This window comes from Panulirus ornatus, chromosome 67 (assembly GCF_036320965.1).
Source record: "Panulirus ornatus isolate Po-2019 chromosome 67, ASM3632096v1, whole genome shotgun sequence".
Lineage (NCBI taxonomy): Eukaryota > Metazoa > Arthropoda > Malacostraca > Decapoda > Palinuridae > Panulirus > Panulirus ornatus.
This window is the reverse complement of record NC_092290.1, coordinates 5,284,227-5,300,300: the sequence shown is the minus strand read 5'-3', so window position 1 is coordinate 5,300,300 and position 16,074 is coordinate 5,284,227. Positions and strand designations below refer to the sequence as shown.

General features: G+C 39.3%; 1 protein-coding gene across 10 annotated transcripts in view; it reads left to right on the top strand.

Annotated features, from left to right (window-relative positions):
* Nucleotides 1–16,074, top strand: part of LOC139747111 (uncharacterized) — a 69,057-nt gene that overhangs the window by 8,412 nt on the left and 44,571 nt on the right. For all 10 annotated transcript variants that reach the window (XM_071658984.1, XM_071658982.1, XM_071658983.1 and 7 more), the window contains exon 5: nt 93–176. In XM_071658984.1, coding sequence (XP_071515085.1) covers nt 93–176 — 84 coding nt within the window. The remainder of the gene's footprint in view (nt 1–92; nt 177–16,074) is intronic.

The following is a 16,074-nucleotide window of genomic DNA, read 5'->3' as shown; positions in this document are numbered from 1 at the left end:
TGCTAACTTTATACTCATTCAACCATGTTTACACTTATGGTTGCCATTCTAGAAAATAATTGTTAACAAAATTCTTTCATCTTCGTCTTCAGAAATCCATGTGGGAAGGTGATCGAAGTCTGCTTGGAATGCCCTTTGAGGGCTATTCAGGAAATCAAACCAGAGCTTCCCAGATGGTGAGTGTGCTCAGTTGACTGTTTTAGACCTTCCATAACTAAGCTTCTATTTTATAAAACCATGTAACTTAGTTAAAAAAGTACTGTCAAAGAGCATCACTAAGAATTTTATTCAGATCAAGTTTGTATAAGGATAATGTTAGGGAGACAAGTTATCAATACGGGCATGAGCTATATGGTAATATCTCTGTTTGGAAGGTTAGGCTCCTTTTTTATTGGGTCCGATGCTTTCTGCATTTTGCTTCAAACTCAAGCTTTAAAGATATATAGGATGTTGTTGTGTTGCTTGAATGGTGTAAAAAGAAAAGTGTTTGATCTTTTGGGATGTATTGATATTCATAGGTTGATTTCCATCTTCTGTTCCTGGGACATAGGAGTAAGAAACTACATATGAAGAAATCTTGTGTTTATCAAGAGAGATGGCTAATAGGGACAGGAGTAGGGGGCTGGAAACCCTCTCCTTATTGGATTATATCTGCCTTAAAAAGACAATAGGGGATAGGGGAGAAAGAATACGTCCCATGTATTCCCTGTGTGTCGTAGAAGGCGACTAAAAGGGAAGGGAGTGGGGGGCTGGAAATCCTCCCTTCTCATTTTTTTTTTTTTTAGTTTTCCAAAAGAAGGAACAGAGAAGGGGGCCACGTGAGGATATTCTCTCAAAGGCCCAGTCCTCTGTTCTTAACGCTACCTCGCTAATGCGGGAAATGGCGAATAGTTTAAAAGAAAAACAAACAAACAAACAAACAGCTGAAAGAGCCAAGCAAGGATATCTGTTGGAAGGCTTAGGCTGGTGTCAATTGAATGTGTGTATGTGTAAGCAGGATGAGAAGAAGGGAGGAATAAGAGCTATATTTGATTAGAGGAACTTAGATGTTCTGGCTCTGAGTAAAACTCAGTTGAAGAGGAAGGGGAAGAACAGTTTGGGAATATTTTAGGGATAAATGAGTGATTGAGAGATATATAAGTTGTTGGAAGTCCAGAAAGAGTTAAAGGAACTGAAAAAGAGGGCAAATGAAAGATGGGTTGAAAAGGTATCCATAATCTTCTGGGAGGATAAGAGTATTTCTGTGAAGGAGATGAATAGGGTGAGGAGAACAAGAGAACAAATAGGAGTGACACTGAAGGGAGTAGATGGGGATGTAACAGATCAAGATGAGGCAAAAAGAGATGGAATGAGTTTAGTAAAGGACTATTATATTTCTTAGATGGCTAGAGGATAGGGAGACAGATATACTGTGTGTAGGACGAGGTGTTATGTGGAGCAACAGTCTTAGTGAGTGGTTAGGTTGAAAGAAAGGAACTAGCAAAAGCGTTGTGTAAAATGAAGTGTGGCAAGGTGGTTGGAGTAGATGGGATTGCAGTTAGTGGGCACTGTTGGATTACATAATTATTGATAGGAAAAAAAGGACTTGTAGCAGCTGGTAGAATCCCTGATCATTACATGGTGGTGGCAAGGGTGAAAATTTGTTGAGGAATTTGGAAAAGAGGAAATGATATGGGTCAGGAGAGGGTGGTGTAAGTTAATGAGCTAGGAAATGAGTCTTGAGTGAAGATATGTTAGGAGTGATTAAGTGTAGAATGGCAAAAGGTGAGGGTAAACAACAGTAGAGGAGTGGTTGAGGAATGGGAGGTATTTAGAGAAGCAGCAATGATTTTTGAGAGGTGTGTAGCATGCATAAGGTGTGAGGTGGTCACATGAAAGAGGGTATTGGGTGGTGGATGATGAATTTAAGTTGTGAGTGAAAAAGAGAGGTTTATGGGCATTACATACAGGGAAGGAGTGCAAGTGATTGAAAGATATGCAAGGTAAAAAAGCTGACTTGTCAAGAGGAAGGTGCTTGGGCAGAAAAATAGGACAAATGAGAGTTAGATGAACAAGTATCAGCAGACTTCAGGGAGAATAAGAAAATGTTTTGGAAGGAGGAGGTGTGAGGAAAACAAGAGAGCAAATGGGAACACTGGTGAAGGTGGCAAATGGAGAAGTAGTAACAGGCAGAGAAGAGTTTATATGACAGATACTTAGAATATCGTTTTTCAAAAGGTGGCTTGTAACCTACTAGAGGGTCACAGGTTCTCTTCACTGAGCTAACAGAATGTATTTTCTCTAGCTCTAGCGTTAGATCAGACTCTGAGTGAACATTTGTTCAAAAAGGAGATAAGATTGACCCAGACATTAGACTTTTTTCTTTACCCCTGTACTACTTATTTATTGGCAAAAGTGGATCCCTTGCCTTTGTCTGTTTACACCTTTTGGGATATTAGGGGGTTGCAGTGATCAAAGCTTTGGACATAGGCAAATCCAAATGAGACATTGACAAAATAGGACTTTAACGTGGCATTTAGGGATCTGGAAAAGCAAATGATAGGGTTGATAGAGTTGCTTTATAAAAGGTGTTGCAAATACATGGTGTTGGAGGAAAGCTGTTAGAAGCATAGAGGAGTTTTTATCATGTGAGTGAGGCTTGTGGGTGAGCAGGTTGAGAGGAAGGTCAGTGGCTGGTTTCAAGTGAGGCTGGGAATGTTTGCTGATGGGTTGACGAAGGTGAATGCAGGGGTCTTAGAGAGAGGAGCAAGTATGCATTTTGTTTTGAGGCTTTTGGGGCCTGGGAGGTAAGTCAGTTGTCTTTTTACTAGTGACATGGCACTGGTGGCAGTTTCAAGTAAGAAACTGCAGAAGTTGGTGGCTGAGTTTGAGAGAGTGCGTGAAAGGAGGTTGACAATAAATGCGAATAAAAGCATTGTTACTAGGTTTAGCAGTAAAGAGAGAGGTTATTTGGATTGTGAATTTAAGTGGAGAGAATTTGGAGGATCTGTAATGTTCTAGAAACTATACTTGGGTGTGGATATGGGAGCTAAAGTAAGTCATTGCTTGGTTAAGGGGGCAAAGGTTCTAGGAGCATTGAGGATTGTGTGGAAAGAGAGGTCACTCTTTATGAGGGCAAAGATAGGTATGTTTAAAGATACAGTAGTTCCAATGCTGTTATATGGATGAGAATGTGTGGAAGAGGGTGAACGTGTTGGGAATGAAATGTCTGAGGACAATATGTGGTATGAAGGTTAATAGAGTGAGTAATGATAAACGAATAAACCTCGCTTGGCTACTTCTTTTGGAAAGTAATACAGGAGGGGAGAACATCCAGCCCTTTGTTCTTGCCCTTATTAGTTTCTGTCTACTACATGTAGAGAATGCTTGGGCAGTATACACACACACACACACACACCTCATTGTTCTAATTCACTCTATCCCATGCATGTTCACGCCCCAGTTGCTCAAAATCTTTTTCACCCCATCCTCCCATCTCCAGTTTAGAGTCCCTGTTCTCTTTGTTCTCTCCACCTTTGACACATATATCCTTTTTATCAGCCTTTCCTCACTTATTCTCTCCAAATGCCCAAACCATTTTACCACACCCTCTTCAGCTTTCTCAACCACACTCCTTGTATTACCACACCTCTCTCTTACCCCTTCATTACTTACTTGATTAATTTACCTCACAGCACCTATTGGCCTCAAACATTTCATTTCCAACACTTCCAACATGTCCATTTTTGCCCTCCCAGATAATGATCTTGCTTTCCACACATTCCTCAGGGCTTCTAGAACCTTTGCCCCTTCACCAACCCCATGACTCACTTCTGCTTCCATAGTTCCATTCGCTGCCTCATCTACTCCCAGTTCACACCTTCAACTAACTATCTATCTATTTATATCTCTGTTGCCTGTTCCTGTTGGAACTCCCTCAAAGGGGTGGCCATGGCAACAGAGTCTCCATAACTAAAGAACTCCACTACTGCTTCTTATCCTTTAGTTCCTCACCCTTAACAAGCCATTGGCAGAGGGTTACTCTAGCACAGTGTTTGCAGAGGCTTCTACCTAATGTTCCTAATGATTACTTCTTTCTAATGCTCCTACCTAACGTTTCTACCCAATGCTCCTGCCCAAATGTCCCTACTCTTTAATATATCTTTGTTTTTATGTAACAATTATTTTAACTTCTACCAAATTTTATTTGTATGCTCCATTGCTGATACTTTAAACCAAAAAGTGTTATAGCCATAGTTTAAAGGTATTTCAGTACACATTATCTTTTTTTCACTTGAACATAAGATTTCTTCAATTTTGACCTCTCATGAAACTGCTTAGACATCTTTCCCTTAACCCTGCTAAACTGAGTGACCTTGATTTTATTCTCATCTACTCTCAACTTTCTCCCTTCACACATTTCTAAATTCAGTCACCAATTTCTGCAGTATCTCACTCAAATTTGTCACCAGTGGTAGCTTTATCATCTGCAAACAAAGAATTTACTTCCCGGGTCCTCACATCCCCTACAGACTGCATAGTCACCCTTCTCTCAAAGACACTCACATTTACCTCCATCACCACCCCATCCATAAACAAATTAAACAACAATGGTGACATCATTTACCCCTGCTGAAAACCTGCCATCTCTTGAAACCATTCACTCTCCTCTCTTCTTACTTGTACACATGCCTTACACCCATGATGAAAACTTCTTACTGCTTGTAGCAACCTTCTTCACAGATCATATGTTTGTTAAAACCTTCCCCAAGGCATGTCAATAGATCCTCTCATATGCTTTCTCTCAATCCATAAATGCCATATACAAATCCATCTTTTATTTAAGTATTTCTCACACACATTCCTTAAAGCAAACACCTGATCCACACATCCTCTATCACTCCTGAAACCACACTTCTCCCTAATCTGATGCTCTGTACATACTTTCACCCTCTCAGTTACTATCTTTTCACACTACTTACTAGTAAACTCAACAAATTGGTATCTCTGAAGTTTGAGCACTTAATTTTATCCCCTTTGCCTTTAAACAATGACACTGCAGATCCATTCTGCCAGTACTTAGGCATTTCACTATGATCCATAGATCCATACTTAATGGAAATCCTAAGTAACCAATCAACAACACAGTCATTCCCTTTCTTAACAAATTCAGTTGCAATACCATCCACTCTGGCCACCTTGCCACATTTCATCTTATGTAAGGCTTTCACCACTTCTTTCATCAACAAACCATTCTTCAAAGACTCTCACTTTGTATACTGCCCTGACCCAAACACCCTACATCTGCCACTCTTATCATCAAATACATTCAACAGTCCTTTAAAGTATCTGCTCCATACCCTCGTTATTTCATCTCTACCTGTTACCTCTTTCTCTTTTACCCTACACTCATGTTCCCATTTGCTCACTTGTTTTTCACACATTATCCTTTCTAAACATCTTTTTCTCCTTATACTTTACTGGTACTTGCTCTTCCTAACTAACTTTTCTCTTTTTCATCCCCTGCACCTTCCTCTTAACTTCCTGCTGCTCTCTCTTATACACTCCCAATCATCTGCAAATGCCTCTCTTTTCTCATTCACCAGCAATTTTACTTCATCCCACCACTCACTACCCTTTCTAGTCTGCTCACCTCCCACCATTCATATGCCACATGCATCTTCTGCACATGCCATCACCGCTTCCCTAAATACTTCCCTTTCCTCACCCACACCCCTTGCTTCATTTGCTCTCACATTTTGACATTCTACAATCAGTCTTTTGTATTTCTTCCCATAAGTCTCTTTTCCAAGCTCGCCTACTCTCACTACTTTCTTCACACCAATATTTCTCACCAATATTGTTTCCTGTTTTCTGAAAGCCTCTACAAATCTTCACTCTCACATCCACAAGATAGTGATCATACATCCCATTAGTTTCCCCACTAGGCATGCTTACATCCAAATGTATTTCTTTTACACATGTATCAGTTGATATGTAATTCAATAATGCCCTCTGACTGTCTTTCCTTGTTACATATGTAAACTTTTGTATGTCCCTCTTTTTAAACCAGGTATTCCCAATTGCTAATCCTCTTTTGGCCCACAACTCCACAAGCTGTTCGCCATATTCATTCATAGTACTTCATGCCCCATGCCCTTGAAGTATGCCCTCATCTGCCACATCACTCACCTTCACATTCAAATCTTCCATTACTAATACTTGGTCTCTTGCATCTAAGTGCTGGTACAGTTACTCAGCTGCTCTCAGAACACTTGCCTCTCATGATCCTTCTTCTCATGGCCTGGTTCATAACCACCAATAATCACCAGTTTCTTGCCATACATTTTTCATTTGTACCAACATCAGTCTAGAATTTACTTCCATACACTCATTTGCACACTCCCCAACTCCTGCTTCAGGAGTAGTGCTATTTCTTCATTAGTCCTCTCACCAACCCCTGACTTAACTCCAAAGACATTTCCAAACCATTCTTCCCCTTTACTCTTGAGCTTTGTTTCACTCAGAGCCAGAACATCCAGGTTTCTTTCCCCTCTCCTCATCCTGGTTACATCCACACACATTTTGACACTAGCATGAGCCTTCGAGGAGGATGAGCACTCTCAATATGGGTCCTTCTGTTTCATTTTATAGAAATTGAAGTACAAGAAGGGGAGAGTTTTCAGCCCCCTTGCTCCTGCCCCCTTTAGTTGCCTTTTACAACATGCAGGAAATACAGAGCTAGAATTCTTTCTCCCCTTAATATATTTATAACACTACCTCACTAATTTGGGAAATGGTAAATATGAATGAAAAATATATATATATGTTACTATAATTGATCGCCGTCTACCACATCAGCGAGGTAGCCCCATCCACTCATATACACACATGCAAACACATACATGTACATATACATACATATTCATATCAACATATACATATGTGTGTGTGCGTGTGTGAACACACACTCACCTATTTACTTCCTACCCAAGGGGTCCTTTCTATCTCTCTGAGGCTCTTGCAGTGCTCAGGAAGCCAGCCATGTCCAGGGGGTGGGACAGTTGATCATAAATTGTAGTGATATGTATGCATCTACTAAGGGAGAGGGCACGGTATTTGAGTAACAAGTGTTTGGTGTTTTTGTTGTTGTAGGTGCATTGTGGGCATGAAAGGCCTTGAGATATGTTTGGTGGTAGAGTGGATGGGTCTTTTCCATTTTGTGTAAATGAGAATAGGATGTTTTGTTTCATTCTTTTGTGGATTATTTTCTTTGCTGAGTTTGAACATGGAAGATGGAAGTGATTTAGGATGGTTGGAGGAGGAACAGTTGGATGGTGTTGAGGGTTTTCAGATTGTTATTTTGTTAGTGTGTTTTCAGGTTTTAAGGATTTTGTTGTGTAGTCAGAAGTGTTTGAAGATTTTTGCAAGTGCCAGGATTGCAACGGGCCAAAATGTTTCATGTGAAAGTTTGGTATATTGCCAGAGGCTAATTGCAGGGGTGTTCTTTAAGGTTTTAATTGCATTTCTTGTTTTATTTTGAGTAAAGTATGGCTGGCCAGTATATTTTGGATGAAATTTGTGTTTCTCATAACTTTCATATTTAGGGTGAGGTTGGTTTGTGGCTGACTTTTGAGAAGCATCTTATGAGCATGTGTTCTTTGGAGAAAGGATTCAATTGGAATGGGTCATGAGTGCTTCAGGAGATGGAGAATTTCATCAGAATGGGTCAGGAGTGTTTTGGGACTGGGTTGGATTGGTGCTGTAAGTTTGGACCTTCTTTAATGTGCACCAGAGTTGGTCTTTGTAGGTCTTGTGGTTCATTATGTAGAGGAATAAGTGACAGATTTAAGTTTTTTCTTTCAGTGATTAGGTTACTGATAGTTTTATTTAGAGTTTGGACCTGTTCTTTGATTTCTGTTGGTGGTGAGTGGTTTTGTCTAAGCTGCTTTCTTTGTTTTATAAATTGTGTAACTTTTGGGGAGAAATATGAGATACATTTCTTTCTGTGTCCTTGTGGTGTGTGCTTTTTGCTGGCCTTGTTGGAGGTGTTGATGAAGTGTGAGATTCCAAGATGTGTGAATGGGAAATCACCTGTACTGAAGTTAAGTATCTTTGTTTCCACGTTCTGTGTTAAGGCTAGTCACTCTGCTTTCTTGTTGTTTATGTATGTCTTTTGTGGTTGTGTGGGCCAGGTGGAGTGTTATCAGGATGGGCAAGTAGTCAGAGGATAGTTCATACAGTATGCTCCAGGTGGTTTGTGTGTGTTGTGCTGGAGGACAGAAGGTGAATTCGGGTGAGGTTGGCTACTGGAAATGGTGGGTTGGGAGTCTGGTTGATTGTTAGGTTATGTAGGTTAAGGCTATTGAAAGGTTGCAATTGGTTTATGAATAGTTCACCTCAAGGATCTTGGGTGTGAGTGTTGAGGCAAGTGGAATGGCGGGTATGGAAATCTCCACAGATATAGGTGTTGGTCAGGTTTTGCAGCTGGGGAGTCTAACTGGAAGGTAGAGATATGGAGGTGTTGATTATGTTATTGTTAGTACTGTGAAATTTTATTTGTATGGAATGTATTTCTAGGGTTTGTCATTGTCTGTGATTGTTTTTTTTTTCACAAGTGTTATGAATTCTCCTTGTCCTTGTTGTCTGTCTTGTTTTATGGTTGTGTAGTAGAAAGGTGGATCTGGTTGATAGTTTGGTTTCTTAGATGAGGTATATGTGGATGTTGTGTTCTTGGTTATTTCTTTGTGTTTGTTTTTGGTGTCATTGCCTTTGAGTTGCAGGATGTTTAGTTTGTTGCTGGGGGTTTTGGAGTTGAATAGTTTGTTTGCCAAGTGTGAGATTACATTTTATCCTATTGTTTGTCTGATGCTAGTGCTGGAGGTGAGAGCATTTGTGTAGGGGTTTGTTTGATTGGTAGCTGCAAGTGTCCAGTACTCTGAGTAGTCTTTTATGGATGACTGATGTGCAGTGGAGAGATACCACTTAGTGCAGTAGGGGCATCTGATGAAGTATTACATTTTAGTAATGGAAACTTGATACTGTGGGTAGAGGTACACCGATGGTCTAGGATTGGTGTTGATATTACTTGCTTGCATTATTATTTGAGAAATGATGGCCTGACCATTGTATTATAATGGTGAAAAAGAAAAAATGTGTGGATATGTAAAGTGTTTGGGTATGATCTATGGTCTGGCAAGACAGCTGGGGACAGCTTGAGATTGAACTTCATGCTGGAAAAGGAATAGTAAGGACTCTGTAAGGCAGGAAGTTTGAGAAGGGCAGATTTCTCCTCCCAGAATTTTGCAAATCATTATTACAATTTAGGTGGTGTTTGAACAAGTAGTGCAAGGACCACCACATTTGAGGGACATTGAGACATATTCCTCATAATGAACGCAGTACTCACCATTTTTTAGATTCAGACACAGGATCTAACAAAGGCAGAGGAGAATGGCTAAAGGGGGAAATGTCACAGGCTTCCCTTTACAAAATGATAAGGTGACTGAAAGCACTCACCCAAGCTCAATAGAACATGAGCATTGATAACCTCTCCCAAAATATAAAGTGATATAACATTCTTCATATATTTTAAGAAGCAAGAACATGGAAGTTGATATAACTAAGGAGTAGTTAAAGGAATTAAGGAATAGTTTAAAGATCATGAAGGGTATTGAGTTGAGAGAGGAACTTAGGGATCTGAGAAATATATTTGTTGGGTCTGAACAAGTATTCATTTTAAGTGTGTGGGACTCAGATGGTGTATAATCAAGAGGTAAGAAGATAAATTTATTATAAAGCAAATAAGGTCTGATTTGTTTGTTATAGAAATTCTGGGGGCTGTTCAGCTAGAGGAAAGGACTGAAATACATGCAGAATCATAGACTGTAGTGGGCAGGGAGGTGCAGGAGGAGTAGTTCTGGCAACTTATTATCAGACACAGAGCATGAAGATTGATGGAGAGGAACATAGTCCTTGAGTTATACAAACATAGGTATATAGGAAATTATGTTAAGCTGCAGTAAGAATAATATACACTATTAGAAATAGAGCTAGTAAGGAAGTCTGTTGACTCGTTAATAAAGGTTTAAAAAAAAAAACAGAGCATAGAGGACCACTGCTTGTTAGCTAAAAGAGGAATTTTAGAGGAAGTCAGAGACAGAAGTTAAATTCAGCACTGAATGATTGCTTGAAGAATTGGGTGGTGCCAAGATTAGTAAAGCAATTGGTCAATAGATGTAAACCACTGATTATTATTGGCTTTGAAAGATCATACACCAGATAAGGAAGAACGGGAAAGAAAGAAGAAATGGTATTGAAAGATTCCTGGAGGCTATAGAATTGTCGGATTCAGTTTCAGTGATCAAAGATAAGAGAAGAATTGGCGGTTATATTCAAGATGTTAGACAGTGACCAGGTATGGGTACATTTCACCAGGAGTACTTTGGAAAGCCAAGAACCTTAAAGCTTTAACTAGATGGAATTCATTAGGGTATTCATCATATGTGATAAATCAAAGGAAAAGAGGAAGAGAAGCAAAGAATACTGTCAGAAGACAGAAAAATGGAGACGCTAAATGAGGCAGGATGGAGCAGCCCCACGAGCACCACTGTGATAGCAGGACTGTTAAGAAATGGCTGGAAGTAATTTATTCAAATGTTGGATTAACAGGTAATTGGATCTTATAAGAAGTGTGCCTGACGTTGGAGTCATGGAAACAAAGCTTATTGAAGAGATAAGATCTCCCGTTTTGACCATGGAGGTTCATGATAGTAAGGAAGGAATGAGAATGCAGTGGAGATGGAGGATTAGCACTTAATAAAAGAGTAACTGTAGGGAAGTGCTTAGTAATGTTAATATTGAAAAGTGCTGAAAAAAATTGCTGTGACCCAGAGCAATTAGGTAATGATATCAGTGAAGGAATAATCTAGAAATAACTTGAAGCTGTAAAATGCTTGCTTGTCAGAGATGTTAGATTATTGATAATTGGGATTTCAGTTATAAAGAGAGTTTGGGCAAAAATGGATTCTCGTGGTAACATGGAGTCGCAGAAACAATATTTTTCCCTCAAAGGCTCAGTCATCTGTTCTTGACACTACATCACTGACGTAGGATATGGTGCATATGTATTAAAAAAAGTATTACACATGACAGCCAGAGACTGAATGTGAACAAATGTGGCCTTTTTTGTCTGTTTTCCTGGCACTACCTTTCTGAAGCAGGGGATGGTGATGCTCTTTCCTGTGAGGTTGGGTAGCACCAGTAGTGGATGAAGGTAAGCAAGTATGAATATGTACATATGTATAAATGTATATGTGCACGTATGGGTGTTTATGTATATGTCTGTGTGATTGGATGGGCCATTCTTCAGCTGTTTCCTGGCACTACCTTGCTGACGTGGGAGATGGTGATCAACTATGATAATGATAATTATCTATAATTACCCCAAGACCAATATATATGAAAAAGTAGGAGGGTGGAGTTACTGGGAAAGGGGGTCATCTGGGTCAGATGACTTAATTGGCAGAGGTGGTGGTGATGGTCAAGTGATTTCAGCTATTATGTTGCTAGATTTTGATGGCTGTTCCTCCTTACAAGTGTTCTTTTTCTTCGAAAAGAAATCTAGTCTTGTCTGTTTATGCTTCATCATCTTCTCAGGGTGGATTTCTTTGTAGTACCTGATGTCAGCTAGGATATATAGGGCCACCTCAGCTGTATTCTGTGGGTCAACTTCTTCATCTTCTACTACCATCTCCTCTTGATGTTCTTTCTCCAACTGATGAAGATCTTTTGTTGTAGAGGTCTTCCTTATGCTTTTCTAGCAACTCTTCCACATCACCCTCCATAGCCTCATCAATGCTACATTTTTTTTTTACCATTTCCATGTTGTGTGCACATATTCTTGATACAATGGTGTCAGCATCAAAACTCCAGACTCCATGAACAAACTGAGAGCAAAGCTTCTGCCATACTCAGTTTAAATTGACACTGGTGATTTCCTTCCATGCCTAACTGATAATCATGATGGCATTTTGATGGTGAAGGACTTCCAGAATTCATAGTTGTCTGATCATTCTCTGTGGCCTTCATGAGTTTTGCAACTGTTTTCCTTAAATAGTAGGCTTTGAAAATAGATGTCAGCTCCTGGTCCATTGGCTTGATTAGAGATGTAGTGTTTGGCGAAAGAAAGGTTCTGAATTGAAGCTGGGTGGCTAGGGGCATTACACACTCTTTTGCACAGTGCCCCTTCAGCTGTACATGGAGCTTTGCAGCAAAATGATCACAGAGAATTTTGACTTCATCCACCTTTTCAGATTAGAATTATGATAAACAGGCAAAAATTGCCTCATGTACCATTTAAGAGTCCTAAGATTAATAGTTTGAGCTTGCATTCAACTTCTGCATTTCCCTCAACAAGTAGCTGAGGCTATCCTCGACAGCCTTTCAGGGTAAATGTACATTCTTGAAGGCATGCTTTTTCAGAATAACCTGGTTTTGTCCTCTTTAAAAATCTGGTTAGGAGAATAACCAACTTTCTCAATAATGGGCTTGAGGTTTCTTGGGAAATTTTGGCAGCAGTGACTTCAGCAGAAGCAATCATCTTGATGCAGTCGTAATTGTGGAGTTTCCTAAAATTCGCAAAACAAACAGAACTTACTTCGCTGATCCTATTATTGCCAAGTCATGATATATTTTCTGGGCCTTTGCTTGCATTACAAGCATGTTGACTCTAACATTTCCATTAGTTTTGTGCTTGATCCATGTGCTCAACATTTGGTCCATTCTCTCTATAAGTGAGCTTTGGGAATGTAAGGTCTTAGATGCACTGATTTATGCTCCACTCTTGGCTCTTTTCCTCATGTTCTTTGCACTTTCATGAGTAGTCTATAAAGTATTTCCACTTAGTCTGAGGGCAAGCTTATTATTGGCTGTTTATTTACTTCTCTCATAACATTTGAGCACATCCATCTTTACCACATTGGTGATGGCCTTATATTTTTTAGCACCAGTGGCAACAGAACTTGAAAGATGCTTTGGTGATGTGATGCATAGTGCAAAATACATGCAATGTACTGTACACTGTAGCACTTTATGAGTATAAACTGTATCCACACACTGAGGACTGCAGGGCAGGAATTTACATACCCACGCTATGTGTGCACGCACTTCTCGAACAGTGCTGGCATCCACCACAGTGCCATCCCAATGATAATTGTGTTATTAGAAACATAAGCCTGGGCCCAGGCTGTTGGATTGGGTCATTGGTTGACCAAAATATTAGAAACCACAGCTCTAAGGCTCACATATCCTCCTCAGTCTAGCTGGTCTGGCACACTTAGTAGGTACTAGTCCATTGCACCTGCCATCTGTTTTTGGCAGGTTACAAATAATTTTCATAGAAAAGAAATACCATGCAATGAATGTTAAGGGGAGTAAGCAGTATTGAATCTGGCCTTTACCAGATTTACTGAAGTTAGATGAAGCTGAATATTGATACTTCTGCTCATGATTCCATATGTTACCATTATATGCCAGTTTTGTAAATGCTGAAAAATATGAATATAAATTCTTCTGTTAGAAAAGTTTTAGTTCTGGAAGGTCTGATTTGTTGATGTTGGGTATCTTTTTAAAAATTTTTAAATTCATTACATTTTATGGTTGTGCAGGTGGTACATGAATCAAATAGTCTATCTAAAATTCAAGAGATTTTCAGTATAATATTTTAAAAAGGTACCTTGATCCTCATTATGATATTATTTGTATGAAGATTTTTATGTGGTTGAAATGGAAGTTTTCAGAGCTTCGTTTCATTACCATAAACTAACTGTTTCTGGTAGAATAAATGCAATATATTTCATATTTTATACTTTTTTGTCATTTGTCAATTTATTTTTGTAAATATTTCACAATGTATTCACTGAAGCTTTTGTATGATTAAAAAGGACTGTTATGCAACTCTGCATGCACATCAAGGTAAGTTGAATTAAAAGATCTATAAAAGGTTTGCTTCAAATGTTTTGTTACCACAAAGAAATACACAACTTTTGCTTCCTCTTTATATTTGGAATGGTAAGTCTTTTTCTTTATGCGTGAATCACCAAGCCTTGTAGAAATACCACTTCCAGCTGGGAAACAGAGGCATAATGTGAAACATACAGCCAAAGTTATCAAGAACAGTATCTTTCATTTCTTGTAATGGATGTCATCAATATCAGCTGGAATATATATACATATTATTAATATTTATTTATTATACATTGTCACTGTCTCCTGTATTAGCAAGGTAGCACAAGGAAACGGACAAAACAATGGCCCAATCCACCCTCATACACATGTATATACAAAAACGCCTACACATGCACTTATACATATCTATACATTTCAACATATCTTTCTTTTCTTTTAAACTATTCGCCATTTCCCGCGTTAGCGAGGTAGCGTTAGGAACAGAGGACTGGGCCTTTTTTGGAATATCCTCACCTGGCCCCCTCTGTTCTTTCTTTTGGAAAATTAAAAAAAACGAGAGGGGAGGATTTCCAGCCCCCCGCTCCCTCCCCTTTTAGTCGCCTTCTACGACACGCAGGGAATACGTGGGAAGTATTCTTAATCCCCTATCCCCAGGGATAATTTCAACATATATATATATATATATATATATATATATATATATATATATATACATATATATATATATATATATATATATATATTATCCCTGGGGATAGGGGAGAAAGAATACTTCCCACGTATTCCCTGCGTGTCGTAGAAGGCGACTAAAAGGGAAGGGAGCGGGGGGCTGGAAATCCTCCCCTCTCGTTTTTTTTTTTTTTTTTTTTTTTTTTTTTTTTTTTTTTTTCCAAAAGAAGGAACAGAGAAGGGGGCCAGGTGAGGATATTCCCTCAAAGGCCCAGTCCTCTGTTCTTAGCGCTACCTCGCTAATGCGGGAAATGACGAATAGTATGAAAAAAAAAAAAAAAAAAAAATATATATATATATATATATATATATATATTTTTCTTTTTTTTTCTTTTAAACTATCCGCCATTTCCCGCATTAGCGAGGTAGCGTTAAGAACAGAGGACTGGGCCTTTGTGGAATATCCTCACGTGGCCCCCCTCTGTTCCTTCTTTTGGAAAATTAAAAAAAAGAAAAAAAAAAGAGAGGAGGATTTCCAGCCTCCTGCTCCCTCCCCTTTTAGTCGCCTTCTACGACACGCAGGGAATACGTGGGAAGTATTCTTCATCCCCTATCCCCAGGGATAATATATATATATATATATATATATATATATATATATATATATATATATATATATATATACATACACAAACATATACATATATACACATGTACATACTCATACTTGCTGCCTTCATCTCTTCCTGTCGCCACCCCGCCACACATGAAATGGCACCCCCTTCCCCCCACCCACACACAAGGTAACGCTAGGTAAAGACAACAAATGCAACATTCGTTCACACTCAGTCTCTAGCTGTCAAGTGTAATGCACCGAAACCACAGCTCCCTTTCCGCATGTAGGCCCCATGGTATAGAATCATGTAACCTTTTTAGTTGGTGAGAGATGAGGTTGGCACAAGGGTCTGTATATAGGGTAGGTCACACAGTCCCATGTGCCAACCTCTCTTCTCACTGTTATAAGGTTGCATGGTCCTATTCCATGATTCCTGTGGTTGTGCATACATAACTTTTATTGTATTTATTTTCTCAGTGTAACTAGTCTCTGAACATGAAAGCGCATGGGATTCTTGTGTTGTCTTTTCTTAGAAGGAGACCAAGTGAGGATTTTCCTTCTGGGGCTCAGTCCTCTGTTCTTGATGCTACTTCACTAGTGCGGGAAATAGCAAATATGTGTGGGAAGAAAATATGTGTATATCAGCATACACATACACAGACGTATACTTATGTTCCCATGTACATATTCATACTTGCTTGCCTTCATCCGTTCCTGGTGCCACCCCACCCTACAGGAAACAGCATCGCCACCCCCTGCATCAGAGAGGTAGCACCAGGAAAACAGACAAAAGAGGCCACACTCAGTCTCTAGCTGTCATGTGTAATGCACCGTAACCACAA